General features: G+C 33.8%; 1 protein-coding gene across 4 annotated transcripts in view; it reads left to right on the forward strand.

The window, feature by feature from the left end:
- The window catches only part of DENND1B (DENN domain containing 1B), a 265750-nt gene that overhangs the window by 206784 nt on the left and 38500 nt on the right, over window positions 1–20466 (forward strand). For 3 of the 4 annotated variants that reach the window (XM_054523755.2, XM_024234528.3, XM_024234539.3), the window contains 2 exons: window positions 13332–13422; window positions 20215–20255. In XM_054523755.2, the coding sequence (XP_054379730.1) occupies window positions 13332–13422; window positions 20215–20255 (132 nt within the window). Of the gene's footprint in view, window positions 1–13331; window positions 13479–20214; window positions 20256–20466 lie in introns of those variants that run through there. The other variant, XM_024234547.2, reaches the window with a different exon arrangement.

The raw sequence follows: 20466 nt of genomic DNA on the forward strand, positions 1-20466 counted from the left end.
TATTCTTTAAATGTTTGTTACAATTCAGCAGTGGAGTCATCTGGTCTGGGGTTTTCTTTGATGGAAGATTTTTGAGTACTGATTCAATCTCCTTATTCATTATTTGATTATTTGTTAATTCATAATTCAGTTTTGATAGGTTGTATGTTTCTAGGAATTTATTCATTTCTTCTGGGTTATTCAATTTGTTGGTGTATAGTTGTTGATTATAGTAGACTCTTATGATTCTTTATATTTCTGTAGTATCAGTTGAACTGTGTCCTCTTCCATTTCCAATTTTACTTACTTGAGCCTTCTTTATTTTTTTCTTTAGTTAGACTAGCTAAAAGTTTGTCAGTTTAACTTTTCAGAATCTGATGTTCAGTTTCATTGATCTTTTCTATTGCCTTTCTAGTTTCTATTTCATTTAGTTCTGTTCTAATCTTTATTTACTGTCACTATTTCTGTCTTTATTTACTGTCATTAGTCATTATGATTTACTGTCCCTCTAGGAATAAATGAATGAAGAAATGCACATATGCTTGTTGTTCTAGTTTTCTCTGCTTTGAATATCCTCTCTCCATTTTACATTCCACAACTCAGTCTATTCTTTCTTTAAGACCAAGCTCAGATACACCTTTTCCAGGAAATTTTTTTTACCTCTCATACTTCTATGAATTTCCCTTCTTTTAGCACCATATGATATTTATTAGTTTGTTTGGCTCCTTCTTGTGTTGTAGACTCTGTAAAAACAAGGATCATGCTTTAAGTGTTTTTGTATCCTAATAGGTGATACGTAATAGGCATTTAAGTTTATTAAATAAATAAATGAAAAGTTGATGAGTGATTCCCTATTATAAGGAATATGCATGAAAATATTTTGACAGTTTTAGTAGATGAAGAGTTTATGAAAATTAATATAATGAAACTTATCTAAGACCTGTATGAAAATTATAGGAGTAAAGTGTTACTGTATTTTAAATAAAATGATATCTACAATTTTAAACTTGGAGTCACATAGTGGTGTAGCATGTAGAAGTGGAAATTCTGTGGGATCCTGAGCACATGCTCTGTTTTGTGCTGTGATCTACTTTCCCTGACATAGTAAGATGTTGAATAAAAGGAGTGGGACCAAAGCGAAATATTTCCTTTTATGTTAGCTACAGATTTTCGGAAGATATTTAAAAGCTTTTAACATAAAAAATTGTTACAGATTTCTACATTTTCCTATTATTCTTTTTCATGATAGTGATTCATGGTATGTAATCTATAGCTAATGTCAGCACATGTATTACTAGTAAATAAAGATTCAACAGTTTTGGAGTGTTAAGAAACATTTGAGTTATGAATAGATGGGAGATGGTAATTGCATCAAGCATATATTTTATAACATGAAAAAATGATAAAATGTAATGTGACATGGGGGAATATAGAGACTTAATGACAGAAAGAAGAAATGTACAAGAGGAGACAGTTTATCAGGATAAAAGATACTTTTTTCCCCAGCATCTCTTGTTAACTGATTTCAATATCCTAACTAGTGTTTCTCAGAATGTGGTCTCAGACTGCTTGCTCTTTTCTGGTAAGACTGACTTACCTGGAGAGCCTGTTAAACATGCATATTCTTGAGTCTCACCTTCAAAACTAATGATTCAAGAGGCCTGGATTAAAGCCAGAAATATACATTATTAATGAAATGCCATAAAAAGTAAGAACACTAAAATTTAAGAAACACTTTTTAAGTATTCTTTACTCATACCTCAGAGATAGTGTGGGTTCAGTTCCAGACCACTGCAATAAAGTGAATATTGCAATAAAGTGAATTACACAAAGTTTTTTGTTTCCCAGTGCATATAAACATTAGGTTTATACTGTCCTATAGTCTATTATGTGTGCATTAGCATTGTGTCTAAAAAGTGTACATACCTTAACTGAAAAATACTTTATTACTAAAATATGGTAATGATAATCTGAGCTTTTAAGAAATCATCATTTTTTTTTGCTGGTGGAGGTTCTTGCCTCAGTATTGACGGCTGCTGACAGATTAGAGAGGTGGCTGTAGAAGGTTGGGGTGGTTGTCTTTTTCTTAAAATAAGACAGCAATGAAATTTGCCACATCAATTGACTCCTACCTTCATGAGAGATTTCTTTGTAGCATATGGTGCTATTTGATAGCATTTTATCCACAGTAGAACTTCTTTCAAAATTGGAGTCAATCTTCTCAAACCCTTATGCTGCTTAATCAACTAAGTTTATGTAATATTCTAAATTCATTATTGTCAACGCTCTTTACAGCATCTTCACCAGGAGTAGATTTCATCTCATGAAACTGCTTTCTTTCCTCATCCATAAGAAGTAACTCCTCATCTGTTCAAGTTTTATTACGATATTACAGCAATTTAGTCACATATTCAGGTTCCACTTAGAATTCTAGTTCGCTTGCTGTTTCCATCACATCTGTATTTACTTCCTCGAAGAAGTCTTGGACCCCTTAAAGTCATCCATGAGAGCTGGTTGGAATCAACTTTTTTCAAACTCCTGTTAATGTTGCTATTTTGACCTCTTCCTGTGAATTGTGAATGTTCTTAATGACCTCTAGAATGGTGAATCCTTTCCAGAAGGTTTTCAATTTACTTTGCCCAGATTTATTGGAAGAATAATTACCTATGGTAGCTGTAGCCCTAATGAAATGTATTTCTTCAGTAATAAGACCTGAAAGTCAAAATTACTGCTTGATCCATGGGTTGCAGAATGAATATTGTTTTAGCAGGCATGAAAACAACATTAATCTCCTTTTATATCTCTATTAGAGTTTCTTGGGTGGCCACGTGCATTGTCAGTGAGCAGTCATGTTTTGAAAGGAGTCTTTGTTTCTGAGCAGCACATCTCAACAGTAGGCTTAGAATGTTCAGTAAAACATGGTGTAAGCAGATGTATTGTCATCTGGGCTTTGTTTTATTTATAGAGCACAGGCAGAGTAGACGCAGCATAATTTGTAAGGGCCCTAGGATTTTTTTTTATTATACTTTAAGTTTTAGGGTACATGTGCACAATGTGCAGGTTAGTTACATATGTATACATGTGCCATGCTGGTGTGCTGCACCCATTAACTCGCCTTTAAATGGCAAATGCGCATTGGCTTCAATTAAAGTCACCAGCTGCATTATCGCCTAACCAGAGAGTTGGCCTGTCCTTTGAAGCTTTGAAGCCTTGAAGCCAGGCATTGACTTATCCTCTTTAGCTATGAATGTCGTGGATGATATCTTCTTCCAATAGAAGGTTGTTTCATCCTCACTGGGAAATGTGTTGTTTAGCCACTTTCATCAATAATCTTAGCTAGATCTTTTGGATTACTTGCTACAGCTTCTGCATCAGCATTTGCTGCTTTACCGTGTACTTTTATGTGTAGAGATGGCTTCTTTCCCTAAATCTCATGAACCAATGTCTCCTAGCTTCATAATTTTCTCCTACAGCTTTCTCACATGTCTCACCCTTCATATAATTGAAGAGAGTAGTTAGGACCTTGCTCTAGATTAGGCTTTGGCTTAGGGGAATGTCATGGCTGGTTTGACTTTTTCTATCCAGACCACCCAAATATTCTCCATCTCAGCAATAAGGCTGTTTCACCTTCTTGTCATTCGTGTGGGCACTGGCAGTAGCACTTTCCATTTCCTTCAAGAACTTTTCCTTTGCATCCACAACTTGGCTAATTGCTTGGTGCAAGAGGCCTGGCTTTCAGCCTGTCTCAGTTTTTGACATGCCTTCCTCACAAGCTTCATCATTTTTAGTTTTTTCCCTTGGATGCATGGAGGTCATTTTAAGGTTATTAATTAGGGAATAGGAAAGCCTGAGGAGAGGGAGAGAGATGGGAGAATAGCCAGTCAGTGGAGCAGTCAGGACACACACAACATTTATCAATTAAGCTTGCTGACTTATGTGGGGGTGGTTCCTGGCGTCCTAAAACAATTACAATAGTTACATCAAAGATCACAGATCACCATAACAACTATAATCATATAATATAATCCTGTAATTCTAATATGATTATAATGAAAAAGTTTGAAATATTGCAAGAGTTTCCAAAATATGACACAGGGACACAAAGTAAGCAGATGCTGTTGGAAGAATGGCACTGATAGACTTGCTCAATGGAGGGTTGCCACAAACCTTCAATTTGTAAAAGCTGTCTTTGAAGTGCAGTAAAGTGAAGTTCAATTAAATGAGATATGCCTGTATCCATTGTATAATAGGCAGTGTTTTGTGTGGGGTACATCAGAGAACAAAGAAGAAGACAATCTCTGACTTTGTGAAGCTTTTATTTCTAATAACAAATTATAATTTAAAAATAATGTGGATCTTCAAAGGTCAGAAGTACTATTGGAAAGTAGATAGAACAGCGTATGTTAAATGGGGACTACCAGAGGTGAGGGGAGGATTACAATTTAAAATAATATAGTCAATGTAGATTTCCTGGAATATGTGTCACTTCAGTGGTATCCTGTGGGGTGACCAAAAGTGGAAACAGAGAGAAAGAAGATTTAGAAGACTATTGCTATCATCTAGGTGAGAAATTGATGGCAGTGTGGAACTGTTGATTGAAGATATGATGAGATTTGGTCAGAATATGGGTTTATTTTATAAATAAAGCCAATAGATATTCTGAAGGATTTGATATAAAGATGAGAGAAAGCAGAGTCATGGATGATTCCATGTTATCTCATCTGAGAAACTGGAAGGAAGTATTTGTCTCAATTACAATTGAGATTGGGAAGATTGTGGGCAGAAGATGATTTCGTTAAGAAGAACAAGAGTTGAGTTTCAGACATATTAAGTCAAGATGTCTATTGGAGATGCAAGCAGGATATTGATTAGGTAAGTGGATGGATAAAGGAGGAGGGGAGAAAACTGGACTGGAGGTATGCATTTTGGAGTCATCAGCATGTAGGTAGAATTTAAAGCCATCAGCCTGTAGATTAGATGAGATTACCAAAGGAAAAAGTATAAATAGAAATGATAAGAAAGTAGTATAAGAGGGCACCAGCAACGGAGGCTATGAAAGAGTGGATGAACAATTAGGTTGGACAGAAACCAGAAGAGTACTTTATATTAGCAGCCAACAAGAATACCAAAGAGGGAGGGATCAACACTGTCAAATGCTCATGACAGGCTGATTAAAACAAGGACCTAGAATTGATTACTGGATTTAGGAACCATGAATATATGATGACCTTAGCAAGAGCAATTTTGCTGACGTGGTGAGACAGAAATTGTGATTGAAGCATGAGAGGAGAGGACGTAGACACAAAGTACTAACAGCTCTTTTGAATTTTGCTGTGAAGAATAGAATAGCACATAGCTAGAGAATTAAGTGGGGTCAAGAGAAGAAATAACATGTTTGTATGCTGCTGGGAAGATCTAGTTAAGAAATAAAACTATATTCAGAAGAGAGAAGGAAAAATTGTTAGAGAAGTTAGTCTTTGCAAGGAGCGCAGGCAGTTTATTCATAACAGGAGAAAAGGCAGTCTGTGAGCACAGATGGAGGAGGTAGGTAAATGTGTGACTTAGAGCTTGTAGAATTTCTCTTTTAATTACTTTGGTTTTCTCTTTTTTGGTGAAATTAGGAAGCAAGATCGTCAACTGAAAGAGAATGGGAGAGGTCGTTAAACATTTAAGGAGAAAGAAGATAGGACATTGTGAAATGGATGGGGAGAGTGAATGGAGTGACTGCAAAGTAAAATAGAATTGCTTGGTATTCAAATCCTATTGGAGGTTGAGGTTTATAAATTTTGAGTGCAAATAGTCATGGCTGGTGGGATTTTCTCCTGATACTTGGAGCCTCCCACAGGCCTACTGAGTACCTGCCTGTTCCTACTCCAGTGTGGGTATTTACTCTAGCTATTCCCTTTGCCTAGAATCCTCTTCTCCCATTAAACCTCCTCATGGCTTTGAAGACTTGGCTTAAATGCTGTCTTCACGAGACCTACCCTGACCACACTATTTAAAATAGAAAGTTCCTTGCCCTAGATTTCCTAACTTCCCTTAGGAAGTCTATCTTATTCTCTAACACTCATCACTTTCTCACAAGTATGTGAGATGACTACATCATTTGTTGTTTCTTATTTCGTGCTATAACTCTCTTCACCTACCTCCACTACATGTTTAAGCATCACAAGGGCTTGGATTTTTGCCTGCTTCATTTATTCCTGTATTTCAGGTATCTAGGAAAGTGCCTGGAATAAAGCATATATATTCAGTGAAATATTCACTGAATAATATAATTAGTTGATTCTTTTGGTCTGGTGATCATAAGTTTCAGCAGACTAAATTCTTTAGCACATTATTTAATGTCAATTGATATATCCTTGAAAGTAGTATTGTTGTCTTATTACTGTTATTTTAGGTTATTAGTTTTAATAATACATTGCACTGAGTGGGCTCTTAATACTCTTCATAGTGTTTTCCTGTTCATGATACCATGGTAGTCTAATTTAGTATACTGGAGCCTGATAGTCATCTCATTACCTAATGGCATAAAAATAACAATTTATTTCTATTCTTCCACATACTTAATTTTCTTAGTTTGAGCTGACCTACCTTACTTATTCCCACTTGTTATAGGCAGTTTGTGTTTATACATAGCTACTAACTGAATGGCTTGCATTTAGCAGGTGTCTATAAATATCTGTTGATGTAATTTATTGTAACACTTCAGTATAGTTTTCACTAACCTGTCAAGGTTTACTGAACATTTCTAAGAAGAAATATTTAAATTAGACTACTTATTAAATTTTTAGCCCAGAGCATTATATACAAAGGCAAATTTTAAAGACTCATAAGAAATTAGTTTATTTTTGAAAGCAATTTTTTACTGTATTTAGATTTTTTTCCTTAAATTGCTGATTGATTTTTAAAACTATTTTTCTCTAGCTCTCAAGACTTGAATCTATTAGTTACCTCTTATCTTTGTACCTAAGAAGGGTTTCTAATGTGAGATAAATTTCTGAGCCATGGTAATGTTTCCTCCAGGCTGAAGAAGGAATTTGGGTGTGTAGATTTGTTTATTGTGTTGCTTCAGCACTTCTGCAGCTTTGCTTCAGTAACACGATTGCCATGTTAGCACAAAAAACAACACTGAATCTTGCTACTTCCTCAGCTCGGCAGAGAATTGCACCACTGCCTCATCTCCCTACCAGAATCTTTTTTATAAGGATTTTAAAAAGATCAACTATTTCTTTTAAAATGATACTAGAATCCTGAAATTCAGTTGTCATAGAGTTTTGATGGAGTGATTGCAATTAAATATTTATATAACATGTGTCTAGACCACTAAGGGAATTAGAACACTGATAATAGCATAACTTGTTTTAGGATTTTTAGACTCAATGCTGGAAATACACTAACTGGTAAATAACTAAAGAATGGTAAAAGGCATATGACTTATCTCTTAGAGGACATATACATTCCTACCAGTTTACTGGCAGCTATATTGAAGTGTAATCTGTGACTTTGATCAAAACATATTCTTTATATTTTTTGGAAAGAAGCCTCCTATGGAGTCTATTCTTTATATTACATATTTGAAACATTCATTTTATATTTAATTGTATTTAAAAAATGAATTTGAATAGTGAATGTTAATTTTCATTTAACAGTATTACTTACTGAAGTATATTTAAAGCAACAGATAATTGCTTTAAATTGACTAAGTGTCGTATTAGGTGGCTATTTGAAGATAAAAACACTTTTAAAATTGACTCAGTGTCCTGTTAGGTGGCTATTTGAAGATAAAAACACTTTTAAAAACCTTAGTGACATCAATATCAAAAAGAAGAGCCAGAAGCAGTTTTGCTGCTTGAAAATATTTATCTTGTAACCTGTCACAGTACTTTAAGATCATGTCATAAGCAAGGTTGAAAGGAAACCTGCAAACCTGATGTAACGGACCTGTGATTGAAAACTAGGGGGTGGCCTCTGGTGTTATGTAACATGTATATTTGTTTTTGTCCATGGTTCCTGGCTCATAGCTCCTAAAATCCTTGACATCTCCAAAAGCAAAAAGATCATGTCAGAAAGATTAACAAAATCTGGTTCTTGCAATTGTTGATGATTTAGAGGGAATAATGTCATTGATCTTGAGAATTACATATATTATTATTTAAATCAATTTTATCTATTTATAATTTGTGAAATTATGGAATCTATACTATGGGATAACATCTATGAATTTTTGTAAGATTTCCAGTTATGTTATTTATGTTTTGGTGTGATTAATTAACATGTTTAGATCTAGATTTTAATTTTTTTCTTTTGGAATAAAAAGAAAAATATTAAAATTTATATAAAAGCATCATCTTAAAGCAAATTCTTAAGTTATTTTAAAAATCTACTTGCAACCTCATTTTATATCTATGTCACTTTTATTGTTATTAACAATGTTATTTGTCATTACTTATAATAATAAACTAATTCTTTCAAAGCTTATGTCTTCCAATTACCTGTAGATATGTGTTTACTAGATGAAATAGGTAACTGTTTATCAGGCAACATGTGATAGCACATTATAGAGTCACAGCTTTTCCAACAGAGATTTTTTTTATTAGTTCAAAATTATTTCTCTGCATCAGTGACTAAAAATGTTCTTATCTCTTTTACTTATTATGAAATGCTCCAGAGTTATTAAAGTGGTATAACCATGAACCAACTCCACTTGGGGGAAAAATAGCTGTTATTGAATAAAAATAGAAAAAGGTGTTTGAAAAACTGTTAAATTCAGCATCCTTCTCATTAATAACGCTTCTCAGTTTATTCCTGGATGTCTATTTATATGCATCTATATATAATATATGTATGTATATGCATGAAATCAATCTTTTGTTATAAGAACAAACATTTTCACTCATTGTGTACATTGGTGTCTGCCACTGCCAGGATTGTTTGCAAAGTCAGTGATAACATGTGTCATTTTACTGAGTGATTAATTTCTATTGGCTCAAATCACTAGGTTAGTAAGACAAAGTAGTTACTCATACTCAAAAATGCATAATCAGTAAATAGTTTTGGGATTTATCGCTTTTTAGACTTGAACTGTTCCACTTATTTCTGAAATGGTTGGATTATTTCCAGTAAATACAAAAATGAAAACCTTTTAGCAAGTCTTCTAGTCTTAATCTTTTAGAGCAAATTAAGTCCTTTAAAGGATGTCTTAGTTTGTTCTATTTGTCAGTAGTGTATTACTTTCACTTTATCATTTTGCTTTCACTTTATTTTTAAAAAAATTATAACTAGTCCATCAAATTAGATCACTTTGATTTATAATAACTGTGTTACAAATGTGTGCAAGTCAAATTTTGCATGCATTTTAAACCACCTTGTTTAAAAATTACCATTATGTATAGCAAAGATGCCAACATTGTAAGTTCCTAGCTTTGATCTCAAGATAGAATGAAATGAATTAGTTCTATGCATTTTAATTATTTAACTTTAAAACTGAGTAGAAGTATATGAACTTCAGCATTGTTAAAGTGTACTTCAGTCTTTCCACAACATTTACTCAGTTCAAACTTTACGGCAGGTATTTTGCCAGGTATTGAAGATGCATACATGAGAAAGACAGTGATCCTTCCCTTGGGAAACTCATAAAAATTTGACAGAGATAGAAAAGGTGATGGTACTGGGGAAAGTGGACTTTATTATTTAGCATTTATTGGGTGTACACAATGCAGACACTTTGTATTATTTTAATTAGCTCTTGCAATACCCCATAAGGTATTTTTATTACTCCCATTTAATGGAAGGAGAAATAGTCTTAGAGGTGACAAGTGGCCCAAGATCATAAAACTAGCAAGTGGCCGAGTTGTGATGCAGGCCTTTGATACTCCACACTCCATGTTAATTTATACTATAGGAAACCTTTTGTATGCCAAGCGTAATGAAGATGTGAAAATGGGTAATGTATGGTCCCTGTCCTCAAATAGTTCTAAGTTTTGTGAGAACAACTCGTGCTCTAAAAAAATCTAAGATTCCATTATTTTAGGCTATGTTTATTTAAACCTATCTTACCACAGTTTCACTCAAAAGCATTAGATGATGATAAAAGGATGATTAAACCACATTTTTCCATTAATAGTTGTTTTCATTCATTCATTATTTTAGACTCAGAGGTACATATGTAGGTTTGGTACATGGGTATGTTGCATGATGCTGAGGTTTGGGCTTCTAATAATCCCATATCCCAGATAATGAACATAGTACCCAATAGGTAGTTTTTCAACCTCTGCCCCACTCCCACCTTTCCCCGCAATTTGGACTCTCCAGTGTTTATAGTTCCCATCTTTGTGTCCCTATATACCCAATGTTTACTTCCCACTTTTAAATGAAAACTTGCAGTATTTGATTTTATTTCTGCATGAATTTGCTTAAGATAATGGCCTCCAGCATCATTTATTGGTTGCAAATGACATGATTTCATTCTTTTTTATGGCTGCAAAGTATTCCGCGGTGTATACGTACCATGTTTTCTTTATCCAGTCTGCTGGTAAAAGGCACCTGGGTTGAATCCACGTCTTTGCTATGTGAATAGTGCTGGGATAAACATACAAATGCAGGTGTCTTTTTGGAGGAATTATTTATTTTCCTTTGGCTATATACCCAATATGGGGATTGCTGGATCGAATGGTAATTCTATTTTTAGTTCTTTGAGAAATGTCCAAGCTGCTTTTCACAGGGCCTGAACTAATTTGCACTCTCACCGACAGTGTATAAGTGTTCCCTTTCTCCACAAACTCGTTAACATCTGTTACTTTTTGGCTTTTTAATAATAGTCATTCTGACTGGTGTGAGGTGGTATCTCATTGTGGTTTTGATTTGCGTCTCTCTGATGATTAGTGATGTTGAGCATTCTTTCATATGTTTGTTGGCCACTTATATCTTCTTTTGAGCAGTGTCTGTTCATGTCCTTTGCCTGATTTTTAATGGAGTTACTTGTTTTTTTCTTGTTGGTTTAAGTTTCTTATAGATTCTGGGTATTAGTCCTTTGTTGGATGCGTAGTTTGCCAGTATTTTCTCCCATTCTGTAGGTTGTCTGTTTACTCCATTGATAGTTTCTTTTGCTGTGCAGAAGCTCTTTAGTTTAATTGGGCCCCAATTTTCAATGTTTGGTTTTGTTACATTTACTTTTGAAAACTTAGTCGTAGGTTATTTGCCTAGGCAAGTGTCTGGAAGGGTATTTCCTAGGTTTTCTTCTAGGAAGAAAGGTTTTAGTTTGAGGTCTTACATTTAAGTCTTTAATTCACCTTGAGTTAATTTTTTTTATATCTTGAGATGTAAGACTCCAGTTTCATTCTTCTGCATATGGTTAGCCAGTTTTCCTGGCACATATATTGAATAGGGTGTCTTTCCCCATTACTTATTTTTGTCAATTTTGTTAAAGATCAATTGGTTGTAGGTGTGCAGCTTTATTTCAGGTGTCTCTATTCTGTTCCCTTGGTCTGGGTAAACCACATTTTGAACATGAATCTGTTGATTCATTTTCTATTCTTTCTTAATTTTTTCTGTAAGAGATTTTTGTATCAAAGTCTTATAACTCGTGTTACTGCTATTAATTATCTTCCCCCCCCCCCTTTTTTTTTTTTTTTTTGAGATGGAGTCTTGCTCTGTTGCCAGGCTGGAGTGCAATTGTGCGATCTCGGCTCACTGCAACCTCCACCTCCTGGGTTCAAGCGATTCTCCTGCCTCAGCCACCCGAGTAGATGGGACTACAGGCATGCGCCACCACGTCCAGCTAATATTTTTTGTATTTTTTAGTAGAGACGGAGTTTCACCATGTTGGCTAGGATGGTCTTGATCTCTTGACCTTGTGATCCCTCCACCTCGGCCTCCCAAAATGCTGGTATTACAGGCGTGAGCCACCATGCTCAGCCTATTAATTATCTTAAATTGCTGCTGAGGAATATTGTATTGTCCTATACAACTCATCTCAATTAGTTTTGTTCATTAACCGTTCAAATAGAAAACCAGGGAAGTATCTGAGTTTTTCTTTTTAAAGACCAGCTACTTTATTTTAGTTCAGGTAAAATTTAAATTTCTAGGGTAAAAAATTATGGTCAGGATTCGTTAGTTTTTCGATGGAGCTCAACGTTTTAATCCATCTTCAAGTCCTCCTTGCAAAAAGCATGTAAATCTTTCCTATGTTATCCCCTGCCTCTTAAGCAAGGAAGACTTAAAGATACTTCATCATAATTATGGATGGAGTAAACCACAACATATCAAATTCTAGGTGCCGCAAATCAACAAACTAAAAGGTAACCAAGTGCTAGTAATACGTGTGTGTGTGTGTGTGTGTGTGTGTGTGTGTGTGTGTGTGTGTATAATCATTGATTTTCACCTTGGGTTGGTCATATAAAAATACCCAGGATACTTTTCAAATGCAGCATTAATACCGTGAGATTCTGATATGCTATGTATGTTGGAACAGGTAAGGACTGGAGCAGAACAGGCAATGGAAGATAGTCTCCAGGGTATCTGGATTTCTGCACTTTGAAAAAGATCTTTGGGTGCTATTGATAGTTTCAGTTTCCCACTCCTCCAACCTCTTTTTTAAGAACCCTGAAAAATATTGCCTAAAATAACCTCATGCATGTCAAGTCAATATGCATTTACCTCAACTGTATTTAACTTAATAATCATAATTCTTGTCATTCAGTGAGAATGTATGCCAGGAACTATGAAAGTTGTATTGATTTTATTGTAAATAGTTAAAATTATTTGGTGCTCTATTATGCTTTAGAATATAATAGTTTAGACAAGTAATGTTTTATTTTACTGAATGAAGTTAATAAGCTGAAAACAGGTAATGTCTAACATCTCACAGATACTTGCTGTGTCACATTTCCTAGGTTAATCTAATTTGTTGTTTGCAGCAACACCATGAGGTAGGTACTGGGAAAACAGGCCTAGCTGGGGAAGACAGAGCCCCATGGGTAAATGGCTTGGCAATGCAACAGTACCTTTGTACAAACTCCTCTGCAGAGATTGTGCATTGAGCAACCTATCCAGAGCCTATGATCTTTACTACTGCACTTTGCTATTTTTTGCTGATAAGTTAGAGTTAGACTCTTTGCTGTACATTTGCAATTTAATTAATTAGCTGCTGTTTACTGAGCACCTGTTCTTTCCATTGTTTGAGAATTTTCGTGTGTGTGTGTATATATACACCATATATGTGTAATTTATACAAAAGTCTGTTATTAATGTTTTTGATGTAAGTAAAAATCTAACCTTATAAAATGAAAAATTAACATTTTATTGGATAACATTTTATTTGATACATTTTATTTGACACTTTTTAATTCTAGTTTATCGATGGTCGACTGGCAAAACTAAATGCAGGAAGGGGTTTCTCTGATGTATTTGAAGAAGAGATCACTTCAGGTGGCTTTTGTGGAGGTAAAGACAAGTTACAATATGATTATCCATTTTCTCAATAACAATTATCTTGGTCTTTGCACTTGTGTCTGATAAAACCTATTTCATAAACAACTAATGATTTTCTCCTAAATATGTAATGTCTTAAATACATTTTTCGTCTTATAAAAGCTATGGAATTAGCTTATTTTGCCTGACATCTGTTACTCAAGGCATTAAGTTGGCCTCGTGAATTGGTAGCTGTTGGCCTGGATAATCTCTTAATATTGCTGGAAATTAGTAATACAGAAATCCAGTCAACTCATATCTTCCTGTCTTTCCTTCTGAATAGTAGCATTCTCTGCTAGAAAAACTACTAGTGATGGTTATTACTGAGTATGAATTTAAGAACTGAGGTTATGATTGGTAATACAATCCAAAAAGAAGGGTCTGAGCACCAAAATTCTTTATACATATTTAAGTAACTGTATTATTACTATACAAATGTCTTTACCTTTTTTACTTTATAGATCACTGCAGCGTTAGGAAAGTTTCCAGTTTACCATTCCATAAGTACAATTAATCCTTCTAGTGTAAATGATCAAATACTGTTATAATTATCTAGGCAATTAATAATTTACAAACTGATATTTTTGCACGATTGTTGTGGTGTATAGTCTTGACTTGCAGAGCATTTTGCTTGAGTCCTTGCAATGTCCTGTTCATTCATTATTTGCTGAGTGCTTACAACGTATTAGGCACTGTTCTAAATATTAGGTGTACTAAATAGTGTGTTAATTTTTGGCCTGGTATAATAGCAATTTTTTAAACTTCTTTGTATGTTTGTTTTGAGGAAAAAAAATTTCAGTCTATGTGTAAATGAATAGATGCTGGAATTCAGAAATGAAACATGGAAAGACAAAACATAATAAGTACTCATCTACACATTTCACAAAATTTAACGTTATTTTTAAGATTCATTTTCCCACCATGAAAATATAGAAATCATTGAGATAATTGGTTCATTAAAGGAGGTACAAATGAACTCAGTAGTTGTGGACCTTTGTCTGATGTAAGTATAGCATTTCATTGAAAGCATTTAGCTTGGGGAAAAGTTAGTTTGCTTGACTCAGCAAGTACGCTGAATGTGGAATCATTCAGCTCCTTGCTTCCTTCAGTTCATGGGTAAAAATTTAGCTTCAATGGAACTTTTGTGTTAAAATAACACTTTTTTACTTCTCAACTCAGACAAGCAAAATTTTGTCAGCTCATGGACAAGTTGCTTAAGGCATCTATTCAATATTTACATAACTGCTGTCTCATTATCTTTATGACCCGTGAGGCTAGTAGCTTTTATAGAATTGAAGATGACATTTTGTGACAATAAGAGGCTAGAATTATGATCCTTTTGTACAGTTAAATTCTGTAGTCTTAACCATTGGTCCAGGTACCTCTGTAATAGAGTAGAGATAGGTGGCTTTTCTGGTGGGAGGGCCCAGTAAAATTTTTCATGAAAAGCCTTATTGTTTAAAAAAGATTAGGAAAATATGATTACTGACTAGTATCTGACTTAGAAACTGCTGCATTTTCAGTACAACTTAATGCCCACTACTTTGTTGTTCTTTATTAAAATGAAAAGGTTTTGAACTCTTATTTTAATTTGAGAGAGCCAGTACTTATCTAAAAGGAAAGCCTAATTTGACAAATGTTAATTCCAGTGAGTACAGCAAGAAAGTCCCTTAGAAATTTGTGCCTGTCAAGCATTATTTTTAAATTATTCTATGTTATGTTATTATATACATAGACTTTTTTTGTAGATGAAAATAAAGCAAAATGTGTTAGGATTTGAAATAAAAAGATGACTAATACAATAAAAATTAGCAGTGTTCTAACTATTAATTAGAAGATATCCATCTATCTAGGGTGTGTGTGTGTGTGTGTTTATAAAATGTTCCTAGAGGTCAGTTCCAAACACATGTCATTCACATTACCCTTGTGAGAAAGAAGAATATATCGATGTCATGAAATTAACCTGTTCTTCAAAGAAGTAAACTGATCTAACTTTGTTGTTTCTCTGATAATAATAGTAATATAATAATTGGTCATATTTATTGAGCACTAATATGTGGCAGAAACTTTCCCAAGAGCTCTACAAATATTATCTCATTTAATCCTCGCAACACCCAAGGAGGTACTTTCTTTTTTTTTTTTTATTATACTTTAAGTTTTAGGGTACACGTGCACAACGTGCAGGTTAGTTACATATGTATACATGTGCCATGTTGGTGTGCTGCACCCAGTAACTCGTCACTTAACATTAGGTATATCTCCAAATGCTATCCCTCCCCCCTCCCCCCACCCCACAACAGTCCCCAGAGTGTGATGTTCCCCTTCCTGTGTCCATGTGTTCTCATTGTTCAGTTCCCACCTATGAGTGAGAACATGCGGTGTTTTTTTGTCCTTGCAATAGTTTGCTGAGAACGATGGTTTCCAGCTTCATCCATGTCCCTACAAAGGACACAAACTCATCATTTTTTATGGCTGCATAGTATTCCATGGTGTATATGTGCCACATTTTCTTAATCCAGCCAAGGAGGTACTTTCATTACCTCATTTTTATTGAATATTCAGCTCAATAATTTACTCAAGGTCACACAGCCAGTAGTGGCCAGAGTCTCAATTCCACATGTGTCTATGTGGCTTCAAAGATACACTGTTTTTATAGTAGATTTTCTTAATGCAAAAACATTCAGTAAACAAGAGTAATACTTAACCCTTTCCTACTCTGATTGAATCAAAGCAAAATTCTCATCTCTTTTGAATTTCTTGTAGATTTTTTACACATAAAGTCCTAGAAAGACCACTGTGGCAGAAATTAACATTAACTAAAACTAAGAAAAAATTGTGTTCCTTTAAGCAACAATAATTAGGAAATTTCAGAGAAACATCTATTTTCTCCTCTTTATCATTGCAGTAGTAGTTTATACACTATTTTTGTTAATGCCGATGGTTATGATAAAATGAATATGAATATGATGGAGCTTTATCATTATTGTAGCTCTGATTAAAAATACACAGTGCAGGACAATCAGATAAGAAACATCTAGATTCACATTTGAATCTAGAACTGTATGGTTAAAGAATCTGTGAATACGTGCATTTTTTCAAAAACTGCCTCTGCCCTGTGAGCCCTCATCAGGACTATTAAGGAAATCCACGTCACACCTTACTCCTTCATGAGACCTTTGCAAAATCTTCAACCTTAACTTAAAAGGAAAATTTTAACTTAACTTAAAAGGAATGTGTGAAGGGAAGAGTAACCATGGAGTTTAAAAGATAATAAAACAGGACAGGAGTAGAACAAAGGATGCATTTAAGTAAACACAGCGTTGGTCTGTGAAAAAGCAGGTAGGGAATATTGAGTAGTTAAGAACATATTCTTTCTTTAAATACTTTTTTTCATTTAAAATAAAACTAGTTTTTACATTTACATCAACTTAACTTTAAATAAGAGAAATATTTCCAGATTCATTTTATGAGGAGTGTGTGGTTACTCTCTATCACTAGCATGTGTTTCTTCCTTAGTTTACACATATAATCTGATGAGTCTTTTATTTGTTCATTTATTTATTTTTCCGTTCTTATTTAGTTTTACTGACTAAGGTATCAAAGAAATTTGAAGAAGTGGTACGTAATATCAGTTTAGTGGCATTTTTCTGGCCTTGTTGAACAATTTAGACCAATTTACGTTTTGAGATAAATAAGTACAAATTACTGGAATTTAAGCAAGTACATTTGAAGAGAAAGTCTTGGCATAAATGAGAAATAGATATTTTGTCATTGAGTGTGAGAAAATCACTTGTTTTATTAAGAAAAATAATGTTAAGAATTTTCTCAGTAATGCCTATTATTGCCATAATCCAGTTATTTTAAAAGAAAGATTCTGAGGGATTTCTTTAGCATTCAAATTAATTTTTAGAAGAATAACAGCTTTTTTCTAACACTACTAAAGAATAATGTGCTTTTCTCATAAATATTGTGGAAATAGGAACCTTAAATCATAAAAGCACTAAAATTCAAAGGCACAATTAGCCCTTAAAACTTTTAAAATAGGAATCTACCTAAATTGTACCATGTTTTCCTAACATCGAAGCAAGGGACTTCTTCTTTGCCCCTATAGTATGAAATTTTAGATTATTACTGGTAATTCTATTAACCTTCTTTTTCAGGGTATTAGCCTTGAGCAGCCCCTTTCCCTTTCAAATATAATTGCTTTGGATGTGATACAGAGGAAACCCTGTATAACTTAAGTTTTAATCATATTTTATTTAGCAGTCTTAGAGGAAGTTTTTCAGAGTTGAAGGAATAATGAACCGGGGATTAAATTCCTAGATTCTTATTCTTTTTCAGTTGCTAGCCTTAAGAACATGGCTGAATAATACATCATCATAGAACCTCAGTTTTCTATTTTGGCAAATTATTTACAGTAATTACAATCATTTATGATATTTCTTCAATATACTATGTACCATACTAAACATTGTTTAATCGTTATCTTTCATCCTCACAATAATCCTGAAGGACAATGACTATTATGCTTATTTGATGAAGAAGCTGATGCTCAGCCAAGTTAAGGACCTCATCCCAAATCACATCCTTCACAAAGATAGAGTAGGCCTGAGCTCCAAAGTTCCATTGGACTCCAAAGCCCACTCCCTTCTCATTGAACTGACTGCTTATGGCACGTTTCCCTATTTTACAATAGAAAAATACATTTCAAATAATGTAGATAAAAACATGCGATGACTTGTACAGAGCTGAAAATTAGCTTCTTTATTCCTCATAGTTCTAAATAAGACCCTAACCTTTCTACAATAGTTTGAAGCTTTTATGATAGGTAGTTTCTTTGTGGTTCAGAGGTTTAAAAAAAGTTGTTTTTTGGATTGACAAAGGTTACAGAATGCTAAAGTGGTGTTTCTTCTTCCACGTTCTTACATTCATTTTGGGAAAATAATTAAAACACTTTACAGAATACTATGAATAATAACAAAGTCTTAAATATGTGATTTCCACTCAACCATTCTTAGTAGAGAAGTCAAAAGTATGTGAACTGATGAGAGCTTTTTAATACAGAAATAAACATATATGAATAATCTGGATGAATAAAGATCTGTGGGGGTTTTTTGTTGTTGTTTAAAAAAATCTCCTTGGGAAATAAATTGGTAGAATGACTTGGAATGTTTTATTATTTTACAAGGGAAATATACTTTTAAAAGTTTGGTCAAGCCAAATACCACGTGAAACTCATACCTTTTAAACAGGGCAACTTATTTGTACAAAGGTTATTTTAAGTAGTTACATTTTGCTGTAGTTATTTCACAAGTTAAGAAAAAAAAATTTGTCTTCATATTTCATCCTCCAGAAAAGGTGCAATGCTGAGTTTTGAGTAGTCAGAGATGTTTTTCAGAATAAAAATTGTTTTTTGATATTTCTTTTAAATTAGAGTAAGATTTTAAATATAGAAGTGAATCCAGAGCTGGACACTTCTTGCCTGATGTTGATTAGGGATGCAAAGATAACAGCTAGAAAGAAATTTTGGGGCTGAGATCATTTTGTGTCTATTTTGTAAGAGCAAGGTGATACATCTTTTAAAATCCACAGCCTCAAAGTAGAGGAGAACAGTATGTTTTAGGGGTTCTTTGTATTGGATAGTGCCTGAGTAGCCACTGGGACTTAAAAAAAAAAAAAAAGAGATGGGGTCTTGCCCTGTCTCCCAGGCTGGAGGGCAGTGGCATAATCTTAGCACACTGCAACCTTGAACTCCTGGGCTCAAACAATGTCCTGGCCACAGCCTTTCAAGTAGCTGGCACTACAGGTGGGAGCCACCACACCAGGCCTGGGATTTTGTTTTTTGATTGTGACTTTTTACCCCTGTGACTTAGGGAGTATTTAAGCTTTTAAACAAGAAGGTAGCTGAAATCTAACGGAGATCAGTTAATGGGAAAGATTAGATAAGTTGTATATGTATTTCTTTTTTTTACCTTCTGATATCATCTTATTGACTAAATTATTTATGAATTTGGAACCAGATATGTTGATTGCCAGATTTTATTAGAACTACTTTTCTTAGCGCTTGAACTTTTTCATAATCATGTCAACCTGTAACCTAAAAGCTGCATTTGCTTCACATTTCCTTGGGTAATAGTTCTCTGACTTACAGATTTACAACTAGAGGATATTTTCAAAACTAAAACTGCAAGTTTACCTTAAAATAAAGGTAGCTACTGATCTCTGTTAATTTAGCAGCTGTGGAAGAATGCTTTTTTGTTGCCAAGTTTCTTTGCATTTCTAAATTTTCTTCTAGTTTTTTAAAAGTTCTCTATGTACATGAAATACTATTTTAAAAACAAACAAACAAACAAAAAATAAACCCAATTGTGTAAGGGAGGCAAAGTTTACAAAGCAACATAGATGTTAAACACTGAAAAATCAGTTTGAAAAACATAAGAATTTTGGATTTCAAAAGAGAGGTTGGTTATATTTTCTCCTCTGAGGCTAATATTAAAGTGAAAGAAGATTGAACACTGTTAGCTTCATATATGGATGAAGAAAAAGTGATTCTCTGTTATTCCTAAAATTGCTAATTACTCTATTTCTAAGAATTAGAGCAATTTATTAGTTCTTACGATGCCATTGCTTTTATTGCTTCTTTTACAACATTGCATATAAAATTTGCCTGCTAAAAGTTGTGCAAATACTAGTTCTTGATAAATTTTGGTTTACAGATTTATTTTTGATCAACCATTCCTGGCATCTCATTTTTATATATTCCAGGGAACCCGAGGTCATATCAACAATGGGTGCATACAGTCAAGGTAATCATAAGCATTCAAATGTTATTCTTTCACTCTAACATAAATGGAGAAATGTTCAGCAAAGGTATGCTGTTTATACTTATGCTGTTTATTTGAAATATTTGAAATGTTTGTATATTTTGTCAAATTTTAAATATTCTTATTTTATGTTTATATTTTGATATTCATTAAGATAGTTTTTAAATGGAAAGTTTTGGTCCAAAGATAAATG

The sequence above is a fragment of the Pongo abelii genome, chromosome 1, assembly GCF_028885655.2.
Source record: "Pongo abelii isolate AG06213 chromosome 1, NHGRI_mPonAbe1-v2.0_pri, whole genome shotgun sequence".
Lineage (NCBI taxonomy): Eukaryota > Metazoa > Chordata > Mammalia > Primates > Hominidae > Pongo > Pongo abelii.